Here is a 14930-nt window from a genome sequence, read left to right as displayed (position 1 = left end):
GATTTTTACAGCCCAGACATGAATACACCTATAAGAAAGTCAAATTCTTCATTGACTGAGTTCAAGGAAGGTGACTAATTTCCTTTTTCATTAGACAATGCAAACTCCCAATTTCCTGATATAAGGCATTTTTCCATTTATGGGCAGTAATTTCTTGAACCTTTCCCCAGCTTTCCTGCTTTGTATTTTCTTCAGAGCAGAATAATAATAAAGGAGGTTGGCCATGTCATTTAAACCTGTGCATTTAACCACACCGTGCAGTAGGTGAAATGCAATCAGTTGTATTATTGATTTTAGCTGCTGTTTACGCATTACAAATGGGTTTTAATTGTTCAATTGTTTCTACTTTCTTGGGGCTGGACAGCTAGAAATATTTCTGTTTCCATTTTGGGACGATTAAAACATTATTGCTTTATTTTGTGCCTGATCTCCCCCTTCCCCTCTTAATAGTCTTGCTAAAAATTGCTCTTTCTCTGTTTTTTAATGGGAAGGAAGTAGCGATGGAAGATCAGCAGGAATCTCTTGCAAACATTAACTGTATTTAGTACCAACCATCTGTTTAACTTATTAATATTAATTGCACAGGAAAGTTAGGCCAAGGCCTGTGGTAAAGTTTGGCTGCCTTTCAGACAAACAGGATGAAACAGCCAAGTGGTTATCTGTTATCCATGATAAAGGAAGTGCAGCAGAAGTACAAAGGTTGGTTTGTGTAAGACTTTTAAGAATTTTCCAAACATAAATAAGGGATATTTGGGGAAAGCATATGAGGTTTTGACTGACAAACCTTGCTAAACATTATGGTACCTATATCAAACCGAGGAAAAGATAACCATCTGATCCAATCTTCCAGTGCTGCATTTCTTTTTCTCTAATTTTTAAAAGATAGCTACTTGTTCATAAAATAGAAAACAACATGCAAGCACCAGCATAAAACTCAGGCACCTCAAAAATAATTACATGACCCTAATTTGGTGAAAATGATGACTTTGAATTGGGGCCATACTGTAGACTTCTTCAATCTCTTCATATTAAGGAGCCACAATTAACTGGGAAACACATATGATTGTTTTGTTCATGCTTCAAATGTTTACTGACTATATCATATATTGTTTTACAGCATGGATTTTTCACCATCTACAGTCCAACGGAAATGATATTTTTGAGAAACAAAATCTGGAAATCTAAAAAAAAAAAAAATAGACATAATCCAGGATGTTTAACTCCCTGAGACATCAGTTAGGAAAGCATTTAAATATCAACTATTAAAATTAAAGGGTTTAAAAGTGTTTTATTTTGGCGATTTAATCTTCTTGTTTTTCATGCTGCAGCAATGAAGTATTTTACTATAGAATTATTCTGTCATTCTTATGCCTATAATCTACCAATGAATGATATAGCAATAGCAAGAAAAAAACATAAATGATTGGAGAAAAACTATAAGACTTATTTAGATGTTTTAGAAATTGTCTCTTGAGACTTATTTTGTTTTCTCATTGCTTTTGGCTAATGAGTAAAATGACTAACAGGGATAAGTATGATTGATCCTCCGAGCACCTAGTGTTTTGTTTAAGGCATTGAAAACTGTAACTAAGTACAGAAATGTATAAATCCATAAATAGTCAAGAGCGTCATACAGATGAAAAATATTACCAAAGGTTTATTGTTTCCATCTTTAATGGATATCCAGTCTTCTCCATTGGAACTGATATCCACTCGATATGTTTTCAAAAAATACATTATTTTAGTTTCTTTTGAGATGGCTCCTTGAGTCCCAATGGCAGATACAAAGCGGAGAACGCCTACGTCTACCTGTGGGAAGGAGAGAGGAGACATAGGCAGAGAAGTGAACAAATTAATCTATATCTTAATGTCTCATATGCTGAACAAGTAACACTTTGCTTCTTTAGAATGTGGTACGCTAATCCTGCTACCACTGGGGTTCCTCCTGCTTATATGGAGGTCCTGCTTTGATAGTACCATTGTGGCCTAATATAGATAGTCTATCTACTTCTTTCAGCAATATATATCTGCTTCAATATCTAAATGCAAGCAATTGTTCATCTGTGATTTGTATACCTATGTTCCACACTCTAGATGGGAAGAATTGTAGACAACGTGTTTAGGGCCTGAATGGCCTGAAATGTCAAGCGGCCCATTGGAGCAACACTCCAGCAGGCTGATAAGATATTGCTGGTAAGGTAAAATCAGGAAAGTCCCCATTTTGTGTACATGAGAATAATTTGCTTACATGCATAGGCTTTTTTGAAACTTGGCTGCTGTGCATACATTGTTCACACATTCTTGGGTGCAAAAGCATATATATATATATATATATATATATATATATATATATATATATTCCAATATGCTGTTGTTGTAACTGGAAGATTTCAAAAAATACATATTTCTGTCATTTACAATCTGCATGGACTCCATATTAAATAATCACTTAGGAAGCAAAAGCAAAAACAAAACAAAACACACCCACCCCTTAGAACAACCTGTTCCTTTATTGCACAACCAAATCCTTTTATCTCTGATATAAAAATAAGTGATTAAAAACGGCACAAGATTGCACTGGGAATACATACCTATGAGGAACTGAATGTTCCAAATAGCATGGTAATGTAAAATCAAATATTTTTTATCTGACAAATATGGCATCTAAGGCTTACAACTTGTCCATGGTGAAGTTCTCTGGGAGATTTTTCTCCAAACATTACCCAGACATTAGAAGGGTGCTTTGAAACTGCTTGTCTTAAATATCTCCTACACGTCAGCCTTTTTAATTATTTTGAGGCATGCCGGATGCAGATTGTATGTCTCTAGTGTCCGTCAAGCATCCTTTTTCCTGGAAGTATGTCATATATCCAAAAGCAAAGAGAGTCCCTGGATGGATGGGTTAAATCAACATAATCTCTTAGGGAAACTATGAAGGAAGTCCTGTTAAAGGTAGACAGGCTGCTATTTAGATTTGCCTAGGAAATATACAATCACTTGAAAACTAAAAATCTTGAGGCAAGAAAGTTACAGAGCAAAGCTTTTGGAATTAGACTGGAAAGCATTGTTCCCAATTCTAATTTTAAAAAGTGCTTTGCTTGTCTAAAGGTTTGGGAAATGCTGAACAGTTTAAATACATGTTTAGAGAGGAAGAAGAAAAAAGATGTGGAGAAGGAGAAAGAGATCTGTAGTTTTTTATCTGTTACTTTAATTGTTTTTATTTAATTGAAAGGTGTACAGTAGTTCTTGTTTAGTGACTGCCTCATTTAGTGCCCATTTGCAGTTAGGACAGTGATGAAAAAGTAACTTTATGACCAATCCTCACATTTATGACCTTCCCAGGTCTGTAAAGCAAAGGAAAGCTATAGTAAGATAATAAGCATAATTGTGGTTTCACTTAGTGACCGCTTCAGTTAATGACCAAGTTGCTAGTCCCAATTGTGGTCACTAAACAAGGACTACCTGTAATCAAAATCTCATCCCCTTCTAGTCCCCTTCCCCCATATCATGAAAAGACACCAGATACACACTTTCTTTTCATAGGGCATATGTTCCTGTGCAAGGGTGGATTAGAATGGCAAGTCATTTTGTGTCTTCTATTGATAGGAAAGGGATTATTATATCTGCTTTCTGCTCTTGGTTACAGCCTGCTTTTCATTCAAAATATTATAAGCAAGGGGGAAAGAGAATTGTATCAATCCCAAAGAAAAATCTGATGCTCAGTGGTCAGTGGGAGAAAGTCAGGAATATTGTCCAGGTCAACTTATGTTGACGTGCTCTCCAGATGGCACAGTGCTGATTGGGGAAGTGTTGCATTTGCATCATGTCTAGTTCCAATGTGCAGTTCCAGCATGAAGGGCTCTCAGAAACCCACTGGACCCAAGGAATGAAGGAATGAGTCAGATAAATGATTTTTTAAAAATTCAAGCAGTCCTTCAAGTTTGAAATAGTAAGGATCTCAAGATCATAGAGTCTGAAGTGAGTTAAAATGCCTCTATGTGGTATTTTCATGTGGTTGTTGTTTTTTTTAATCTTCTATTTTCCTTTCTCTCTTTTCTTAAATAATCAGTAAGTACTTCTGTGAGTGAAGTCAGACAATGGCCTATAATGAGAGTTCTACAAATTAAAACTCAGTTTCTGTGATGGAAAGAGGAGAATGACTCCTGCAACAGGTTCCAATTGTCCAATGTTTTAATTACTGATTAGCAATGCAATTAAATTATGGATTTGCTTTACTGGAACAGCTGATTCTCAAAGCCGCAATAATGAAATGACAACACAAACAAAATGCCACCTTGGAAAGCCCATACAGAATCCATCTGCACTTCTCAACTGACTTCTTCTTGTTCCCTGTAGGAATGCTCCAGTTACTCAGACCAAGGCAACAATCCTTAAGATATGTGTCCCAAGGAACTCAAGGGAGTTACTTATGGAGTAAACAATTTTAGAACTAGTTATGTATAAAGTATTTAGGATAAGAATTTTTATTCTGCCCTTCCAATGCACAATGAAAAAAATACAACAGTTGAAGAATAATTACAAAAAGAATATACTAAAATTAAGAGTAAAGCACCATCAAAGTTACCCAGATTAAAGGACATCTTGGGTGTCCTTCCTTAATGGTTAATGCTAAAGTTCTTCCGTAATGCTTAAAGGACCACAAAACAGAGCAGAGCAAATTGCTCTGGAGAGGATGTCTAGAACTGGGCTACAGCGTCTGAAAAAAAATCCTCTTTTCAGGAGGTATCTATTACTATAAATGTTTACTATAACTCTAAGGTATAGCTGCTTAAGATGCAACTCTGGACAGCAGTGAACACCCTGATTCTCTACTATCTGTAGGCTACTAGGGCAGAAATAAGTCTTTCCATCTCTTTCCTGGTAGCATTTAAAAATATGATACACATAGTTTTTCAGGTGTAGGGAACTCACCTAACCTTAGCAGCTACTTTCTCCTCTTCCCCACCAACCCCCCTTTTGACTTTTTTCCTACCTTCTTTTCTAGGACTTTTTATAGTTGAGAAAAACTTCTGTTTCACATTAAAATGAATAATAGAGGAATGCAGTGATGAAAGACTATATATCTGATGCTGAACATCAAATAACCTGGCAGAAAAGCATTTTTTAAACATGTGCTCAGAAGAAGACTAAGAGATTGATATTTGAAAGTTCTATTACAGCCCAATTTACTCTTCATTTTCAAGATTAGGGGCTTTCTTTGTCCAATATTCTATTTTCTTTCACTACATCAAATTCTATATCAAGCAAGCAGACCGTGATGTCATTTTTCTTTTCTATTATGACCTTACTTTATACTACAGAATTAAGACTACCTGTTTTGTTAGCAAGACAAAACTGCATGTTTACATGCTATTAAAAACCATTAACCCAATGAGTTGTAGTGTGCCAATGTGCTTGTGAAATAAGGATTTCATAACATTTGTTAAAAATACATGAGGTATTAAAATGTAGTTAGCCACTTCTAACGATAGTGTAAAATAATTCTTACATGTTTGCTGACATAATCATGCTTCATTTGCTTGATTCAGATATGAGGAACTTGGTCTAAAGCATACAGTTTATTGGATTGAAAATACTGCTTTGCGGGTTTTCCCGTTCTTTGTGCATCTTAATGCAATACTTCCAATCTTTATTAAAATAAATTTCCTCATTATATCCAATTATATCTGATTGGAAAACAATCCTAGATTACAACACAGAATCAAATCCTAGTTTGTAATAATGTTCTATAAGAGTTAAAAGCATGGTTTCTTGATCTAGATATTCACGAGACTCAACAAATCTCAGATGTATGGAATAAGGAGCACAAAAGTACACACTATTTTACTGAACCATCAACCATGGGGTATAGAATCAAGATCATTATTCCAAATGATGGATCAATATTTCATTCTGACACAACTATAATTTAAAAAAAAAAAACTTTTCACACAAGTTCTCATTGCCACATTTGGGGGCTTTATGCTATAAACTATCATTACTAATATGGAAATAATGTCAAAAGAAATTAAATGTACCTTTCACAGGTTATATTCATGTGACATCTAAACCTCACCTCATATGTAAAAAGCTACACTGTTTAGAAAAACCAAGTCTTAAGATATCAAACGTATTTGTCCAACTGAACCCACTAACCCTCCGTTTGGCTCTTTCACAAGTGTATATTATGTATTTATTTATTTAAATGTATATGTGAATATAACTATATGCTATATCCTAAGTAAAATTGTTACCAGTGGTCATTAAAAAAAAAAAAACAGCAACAGTAAAAGGACAAGTAGCAGAGTAAAAACCTTAATTCCTAAAAGTATTGAGAATATACTGGATTAGGTAAAAAAATGGTAAATGGAAAAGCAAGTTACCGTTCCTGTTTTAACTGGGCTTCTTCTTAGGCTCCAATGAGAACAACCGACCCTGATGGCTCTTGTTATCAAAGAATTATTGTTTTTCTATTGTCCTCTTGGTAATTTGTACACATATTTTTACAGCTCAATTTTTAATCTGTGCTGCAGAGAGAACAACACTGAAAGGTTTCCCAAACCTCAGGCCTGCACAGCTTCTGATGCAAGAAGTCGAATGAAGCCCGCCAGCGATAGAAGACTGTCTATAAGGCACTCAATAAATCTCAGGGTTTTTTTTTTTTTTTTAATGTGGTAGGAATTAAAAAAAAATCAAGGCAATGAATCATCAACCACACAGAAAGTCAGTGGGCTGCATTCATCTTGGTGGACAACCAAATTGTTCAGGTCTGGAGTTCCTGGTTCATTCTGAGTCCATTCAGCAAGAGTAAAGTGGTGTATTTAGCTACTGTGTAGTAAATCATGCAGCCAAATGGCTGGTTAAACAGTCTGTGAACACAACACACAGTGTGAAATGAATCTTCCTGTTTCCTACACTCATGCAAGCACAACTGAACCATAAATGCAAAGGACTCATTTTGAAAATGAAAATCTGTCATGCATAATAAAACATAGTCAGCTGAGACTGCTGTGGCAAGGGAGCAATTGTTGGTACCAGGCTTTTTAACACTCTTGCTGTGGGTTTGTCTGTACTGCCGCCTGAAAAAATAAAAGATGAAGAGCTGGAGTTTGATTAACGGGAAGTGTTTTGTTTGTGAGTATGTCTTGTGGCTTGGAAAACTGCATAATCTGTCACTTGACCCTAGATGCTGAAAAGTCAAGATTTTAAGAGAATTGGGTCATTTCCTTAGATAGCAAGACTTGTTCTGTGTTAAAACATCCATTATGGTAACCTATTGTTCTGATCCTAGAGTACTTATTTTTACAATAAACCAGCATATTACCCATCTGAATTAGCAATTAGTTGGATGCAGTGATGGTCACATGATGTAATACGTTCTGGTTTCCTGGAGTGCCATTTCCAGAATCATATGCATACCTCTGGCTGGTTTCATGCATTGTGCTAAGCCATAATTTGTTTACGCTGTAATTTGCTGAACAACAATGGCCTGATTTGTAAATAAAACAAAACCATAAATCATGGTTTATAAACCACAATGCCTGAATTCACACATTATGCCAAGACAAAACTAAATAGAACACATCATACACTACTGTAATATATGACTACAGTCTTTATTTCTAGCTGAGCCAATCTATCCTTCCCAGATCAGTTAAGCATAGCAGAACTCAGAATCACCTACTCAGAAGCTCTAGTTCAGAAGAGATCTCTTTTAACACTTTGCATTTGGAAATCCAGTTGCAACAAAATAGAGGAGGTTTTATTGTTTCCAGCATTTCAGAAACGAATAGAGAAATCATGCATTTGTAACACCCCTAGTTTGCATAAACTCCCCTAGTTTAAGCCTGACAATTTAAATTTCTTTATGCTATCATTTATTCTGCAACAATTTCTCCTGCACTTATTTAAAAGTCAAGAGGACAATTGTTTTTTTAGTTAGAGAAACTTGAAAACACACATAACCCACAGTAGTTCGGAAGATATATCACCAGTGTGGTGTGTGAAATCATAGGCTGTGCATAGCTCTTAATATCTGTAGCATGTCACATATGTGGAAGAGACAAGATACTTCCACTTCCCATTAAAAGATTCACCTTCCAGAGAACCTGGGGAAGGAGAATTTTACATCTCCTGCTTAAAAAACTACAAAACATTCCTCAAAGCCAAAAATAGGAAGGGAATAAAAGCACATTGTTTCAGGGTCAGGTGGGCTAAATGAGAGCAAGCTGGCAAGGAATTCCAAAAGATATGAGTTTTAAGAAATGGATTTTAAGCAACATCCAAAAGCAAGTCAGGATACTCCAAGACAGGAGTGGCAAGTTAAGAGAAGACATTATTGTTTTTTCCAGCACTTTATCAGTCATTGGGACAATATCTTCTGATCGGTTCTTGGGGGCAACAATTTACAGTTAAAAGTTCTCAATATTTTGGTTTTCCAGGACCAGAAGGGATGTGGTCACAGCAATTTTTTTTTCCAGTGGGGAGTTCATTAAAAAAAAGAAAGAAAAAAAATTAGAAAAAAATTACATAAAAATAGTCATTTTGCCAGCATGACTCTGAGGAAGTTCTGGATGCTGCAAAAATGGGTCTGCAGGCAGGGCAAATGTGATCTGTAGACTGCTCACTCTTACTTGAAATGGAAGGGTGGGCAATCATTCAGGTTATTAATATAGTCCTTGTTTAGTGACCACAATTGGAACTGACAACTTGGTCATTAAGAAAAGCAGTTGCTGAATGAAACCGCAACTGTGCTTATGATCTTACTTCAGCTTTCCTTTGCTTTACAAACCTGCGAAGGTCGTAAATGTGAAGAGTGGCGGTAAATTACTTTTTCATCACTGTTGTAACTGTGAATGGTCACTAAATGAGGCAATCGCTAAACAAGGACTACCTGTAAGAGAAAATGAGCGGTCTGAAATCACCAAAGGAACTTCCATGGCTGAGAGAGAACTTTAGTCTGCACTACACTAGCTCTGTTGATCCACCAATTGCTACTTGTATAATTTTTCCTTCCTATATACTTGCTCCATGAACGATGTTTGCACACTAAATCTTTAAGAAAGTGCCACTTGGTACAAGTAAATGCCCTTCAAGTCTCCCTCACTGAGTTGACTGAAGTCTAAAGAAGTAATGATTATGAAACACTGTTTATAGAGCAAAAGCCAAGCTACAGAAATTATAGATTATACACCCTGCAGAAAGTGTGCTAATTTTCAGTTAAAATGGGTGAGTGTTTTTAAATGTTGCCATTATAGAGTGAAGGCAGGTCTTTGCCATTTGTCAATGCCATGCCTGCAAGCCCTGTCACCCCCCAAAATTAGGGTGGGGGAGACCCATCTTTTTGACAGGAAAAAGACAGTGCTTTTCTAGGCCATGTCACATCTGGATGCGTGGCACATTCTCCTTGTCTTATGTTAATTTTTTCTTGCATAAATCAGAAGCAACTAATTAAAAGAGAAATATTTAATTCTGACATGTTCTTAGAACTGGCATTCCATCTGGTTCTGTTTTTGAATAATAAAATCTGCTGTAGCTATAAAACTTGGCAATCAGCACTTGGATAAGGAGAGACGGGACTCGGTATAGCAGGTTCATACACTAGCATTTTGGCTTGAGTCACTTCCAAATTTCAGCATACCAAATTGTTCCAGCATGGAAAGTATAAAAATTAAATGGGAAAGAAGAGAGTGAGGGAAAAATGCTATTCCTATCCTGGGAGGTAAAAGTATCACTGGTATACATTAGCTCTGATTCATTTTTACACTTAGGCTCTGAAAAAATACTTGGTTCAGAAATGCGCAGTTTATAATATAATCCATGGAACCTACATAAGTATGTATTTATGTCATGTGTCTGCTGGCCTTGCAAACAAATTGGAAATGCCCTTCAGGTATCCCATTAAATTATACCCATATGGACTTTTTTTTTAATCAACATATATTTTTAAAAGAATCATAATACGTATCTTTTTTGTGGTTCAACTCTTGTTTGGTAACATCTTAAAACCTGGACATGAAAGCACAATGCATTTCTATGACAACATGGAACGTCATGATCCAAAGTAATCAGCTTTTTATGCAATTGAACAGTTATTCTGTGTTAGGAACAGAAGCTGATTAACTCCTGGCACCTTTGAAAAAGATTGCTTTCTATCTGCAAGGAGCATGGCTGATTGTAAAATATTACTGCTCTGAAGCCAAAAGTGTTGCTTTGGCACCACATTAGCTTGCAAATGTGCACCTAAGATATTTCACAATTGCTGGGTCAACCGAGAAAGAAATGTGAATGGGCTCCCCTGCCTCTTCTAAGGTTCTCAGAAATCCTTCGCAAGCTATAACTTATTCAGAAACTCAGTCCTTTTAATTAACATTTTTGAATACTTTTTTGTGATTTAGATTTGATTTTAAACCACCACTTAATCCTGTAGTTACAAATGCAGACGAATGTTTAGCGCAACCTGGATAAAAGCCTTTCTGGAATGGAGTCCAGAGACTATAGAACTTTGAAAGTCTCTTAATGAATTGCACTCTTGAAATTGGAGCTTTCAAAAATCCTCAGAAGTAAGAAACAAATGTCCTCAAATTTTTGGATTTCTTCCATAAAATTTCCTCCCCCACTTTTGCAGCCTTTCTGCCAGTCATTCTTGTAACAAACAAGCATAGTTTATGGCTACAAGAGGTTCTGATTGCTGGCAACAAATATTGTCTTTTCAAATGATTGTCCTAATAATTTTAGTTTTGTATTCTCCACATTAAACAATTGATGCATTTTAATATTCAGCCAAGCAAAGCCAAGCAGACATGGGCTCAGTATAATTACATGAAATCCTTTTCAGGAAACTTGGTTGAATGAATGAATGAAGAAGAGAGAACAGGTCCCCTGTGGCAAGTTGTGCCTCTTACCAGGCTTCCTACTTGGAGTTGATCAGATTTGTTGAGACTCCTGTTCATTCTGCTAGTAGGGAGTTTTGTTCTGAAATCTCATCTCCATCTGCCTCTCAAGAACTTGCTTGCTTGGGCATGTTGAGATCAGAGGGAAGATGTGCTTTATCCACCCATCCCATTCCTGCACTGCCCAGGAAAGGCAGATGTTCATGCCTCCGTCTCCCTCCTTCGCCAACTTTTCAGTATGGATCATGTCTTACCAGAATACCCTATCAAAACTGAAGCTGCTAAAACAAGGTCTTGCTATACAGTCTATCTAGATGAGAGTTTTCCTGGAAAACATATGGGAGCTTTTCTGGAAGAAAAGCTGTGATGAATAAATAAATGACTTTATTTTCAATGCTGCTTTGCCACTGAAAATAGTTCCAATATGTTGGGGGAAAAAAAGCTAGGTAGTAAGTTCTTGGCAGGGAGAAATATTTTGAAACTTTCTGTACCATTAAAAGAGAATATGGCATTTTAAATTGCCCAGTATCCCCCAGAAATTCAGTTCATCCCCATATTTTTGGATTATTTTATTTATATCCTATATTTCTTCCAAAGGTCAAGTAGCTTATGTGGGGATATCCCTTCATTTTATTCTCACAACAACAACCCTGTGAGGTAAATTGAGCTGCGAGAGTGATTGGTCTAAAATCAGCCCTTAAATTTCTATCACGAAGAGTGAACTTGAATCTAAATCTCCTTGGTCCTAGTCCAATACTTCAATCACTCTTCATGGTTGACCAAGGAATATGGTTAATGTTCTTTGAAGACTCAATATGATTTCAGTAAAGTTTTACAAGGCTCTCTATCTACACACCAGCTGTCCAATCTTTGCACAAGGGAGCTAGTTATGAGCATACTACAGAAAGAATAAACTTGATCTAATGAGTTCAACACAGGAGGCCATGCAAAAGAGAAACAACAAGTTACACAGATACCAGCTGCTTGTCAGATGTTCACTTTAAACATCCCATCTGAGCCTGGTTTCTTTTGTAAAAGACACAAGAGATAGATTTTGTTTAATCACTGTGGGATATTTCTTCTTTCTTCCTTTTTTTTTCCCCTTAAAAAAAAAGCTGTAAGAAACTTTTGTTCGTCAGGCAGATGTAACATGTAAAATGAGGAATTCCTTTTAGGAATGTTTTAGACTGAAGGAAAACCAAACCGTTTCAGGTTCATCTAAGATGGAATTGCATCTCTCTTCTGTCCCCTCTGATGAAAGGACGTGAGAGTAACAACAAAAACAAGAAAAAGCTTGCATGGGCAATGGAATGCACTGATTCTGGAAGGGCACATAGTTAACTCACTGAAGCAGAGATCCTTTTGACCTCCTATCCCCCATCAGTATGAGGGAGTTGTAAAAAGGGCAAAGTTCAGCGGAGGAATAAAAGAAAGCTGGAAAACAGATGGATGCAGACAGAGAATGGCCAGGCAACAAGAGACTTAATGGGACATGGTAGAGACAGAATGACTCACGTGGCCTCTGAACCCTTCTATCTTATATCATGGTACAGCTTGGAAACTAGTCTAGGCTAGGCTAGAGAGCTTCAGGGTGATAGCAAGTTGCCCTCTGATTCAATTCTGCAAAGTAGAAGATGCTCTGCTATCAACTTTGGATCCCTGCTGTCTCTCTGCCCTACTTCTGCTCCAATACATCCATTATTACTTTTTTTTTATGGCTTGCCTAGTATGGATTGTTATCCTCTCTCTTCAAAAATGATTTTTAGTACTAGAAAACTCATCACCAACAGCTGATCCTGTCAAGTTTGCTTATACCCATCACCTAGAAATTAGGGCTACAACTTTTTATATAAGCCCCAGCCAGCACTGCCATTTTTTTAGGAATGTTGAAAATTACAATTCCCAATCTCCAATTCATCATAACAGTTCTGTGGCAGCTCCAGAGTAGATTTGCTGCTTATGGTTTGTGCAATGGAAAGCATGAATGAACTGTATTTTTCCACAGTCATGGAAGTATATCTTCTGATGGATAAATTCACTTATCACTGTATCAGCTGGTGACATAACTAATGTTTAAGCATTAGAAGTACATATAATGTAGGGAAAATGGGAAAAAACCCACGTTATGTATTTTTTGGATGTAAAATACAGGATTCATGCATTACAATATAATTAAAGCTGTAATTTTTATCCTGTGTCATTGGGTAGCACCAACATTGTTTGCATAAAAAAATTCTGGGACAAAAGATGTTCTCTTTGGCTTAGCAATATGAAAGTTGCACTTCATACTTATTTACACAGAAACAAGCTTCCTTGAGTACAATTTGAGCTTTAATTTGGACCCAGAACAGGAAACGTATTTCAGAAGGGTACTTGAAGCACTCATTGGTCATTTATGTGGCTCTTTAAAGAAGCTGCAACTTTTCCTGGCCTCACACAGTCCCCATGCAACCCCTGGAACAGGTACAGGTTTTAAGCACCCCTGGAGAGATGTGGTGAACAGTAATTTTCTGACTTCACATCCAAATAGCTGCACATCCCTAGCCATCATGTGACAACTTTATTTTAGGATTAGTACAGTCGGTAAACTCCAGATACTGTACTTTGTAAACTGTAATCTATGGCTTAACAAGTTGTGTGACCTATCTCTCTATTGATTCAATAAATCATGGTTTATCAAATTGGAACTAAGTATGGATGTGCCAAATGTAAGGTCCAAGAGCTCCTCCACCCAAACTTTTGCTATAGCACCTCAAGTCTTCCAAAAGTTGTTAGAACATTGCATTTTTTAAATATCACAGAGCGGGAAATTGATTAAATATATGACTGGAGAGTGATCATATTAATAACTGTAGTATGTGTGAACTGCCCAGAGTCACTTCCTAGTGAGATGGGCAGTGACCAAATTTGAAATAGATAGATAGATAGATAGATAGATAGATAGATAGATAGATAGATAGATAGATAGATAGATAGATAGATGAGACCAACATATAATACTTTGGTCAACTATTAAGGAAATTTCTTCTGCTATATGAAACAAAGATAGCATGAACAGATAAAAGAAAGTAAAACTATCACTACCACTAAAAACCTTTGTAAACTGCTTTTCTATCTACCATGAGCACATGAACGGCTAACTTGATCCTCTTTGTCAGATTAGGTATTTAGCAGATCCATGGCCAGGATCTCCCATAATTATTTTTTATTTTCAAAGCAGCTGTGAAGAGCTGCATATCTGCCTGGTGAAGCCATGCCATGGGAATAAACCCTTCCACCAATACAATGTCCTTTATTTAAACACTAGTATCAGGACAAAACTTGTAATTTGCTCCTGTCTTCAGGTGTGTGTGTGCCTATCTCTGTGTATAACACTGCTTTAAGAAGTTCACTCATTAAAGTTAATGAGACTTTGTGAACATCACCACTTCTGGTTTATGTACAAGCCTAAAGAAAGTTGGACTGTTACAACAAATAGCAGAGCGTGCTTTGCTCACGTGAGCAACAAAGTACTTCTTCTGAATTGTTTTGAAGCATGAACAACTATAGTTGTTGCTTTATAAATTATCTGATACTAATACAATAGCTTTTTGGTTCTGTTTTCATCATGGGTCATATGCTTGATAATGGGGCCAGAGGCTTCATAGTCAGTGCAAGGAGTCTAATCTTCCAACCCAACCTGAGAACAATAGTTGTATATTAATTCCACCAAGAGTCTCCACTGACTAAAACATCAAAAGGCTGTCTGTTTTTCTCTCTCAAGAAAAATATTGATTGTATTTAAAGCATTTATTGATGTAGTATGACAGATGCCCCCAAATGGAGTTTCCTTCCTTTTCCATTCAAATGATATCAAGCAATACCCTATTCTTTTAATATTTATCATTTTGCAATTGAGGGGAGAAGGAACATTGACATACACCAATGGGGAAAGGATTTTTCTAGCAGCTGGTCTAAAAATAATTGCAATTCATCATAAGGCATCCCACATTAACATCTGTACAAATGTTTGTTTCCACAGCAGGCACATACACACAT

General features: G+C 36.5%; 1 protein-coding gene across 5 annotated transcripts in view; it reads right to left on the bottom strand.

Moving 5' to 3' along the window:
* NRP1 (neuropilin 1) overlaps nucleotides 1-14930 on the bottom strand; it is a 156810-nt gene that overhangs the window by 50338 nt on the left and 91542 nt on the right. For all 5 annotated transcript variants that reach the window (XM_088150053.1, XM_088150055.1, XM_088150054.1 and 2 more), the window contains one exon: nucleotides 1651-1809. In XM_088150053.1, coding sequence (XP_088006179.1) covers nucleotides 1651-1809 — 159 coding nt within the window. The remainder of the gene's footprint in view (nucleotides 1-1650; nucleotides 1810-14930) is intronic.

This window comes from Python bivittatus, unplaced genomic scaffold (genome assembly GCF_059951505.1).
Source record: "Python bivittatus isolate LINGU-HERP-01145 unplaced genomic scaffold, Pbiv_v1 ctg000610_np1212, whole genome shotgun sequence".
In the NCBI taxonomy this organism is placed as follows: domain Eukaryota; kingdom Metazoa; phylum Chordata; class Lepidosauria; order Squamata; family Pythonidae; genus Python; species Python bivittatus.
This window is presented reverse-complemented; position numbering and strand designations above follow the sequence as displayed.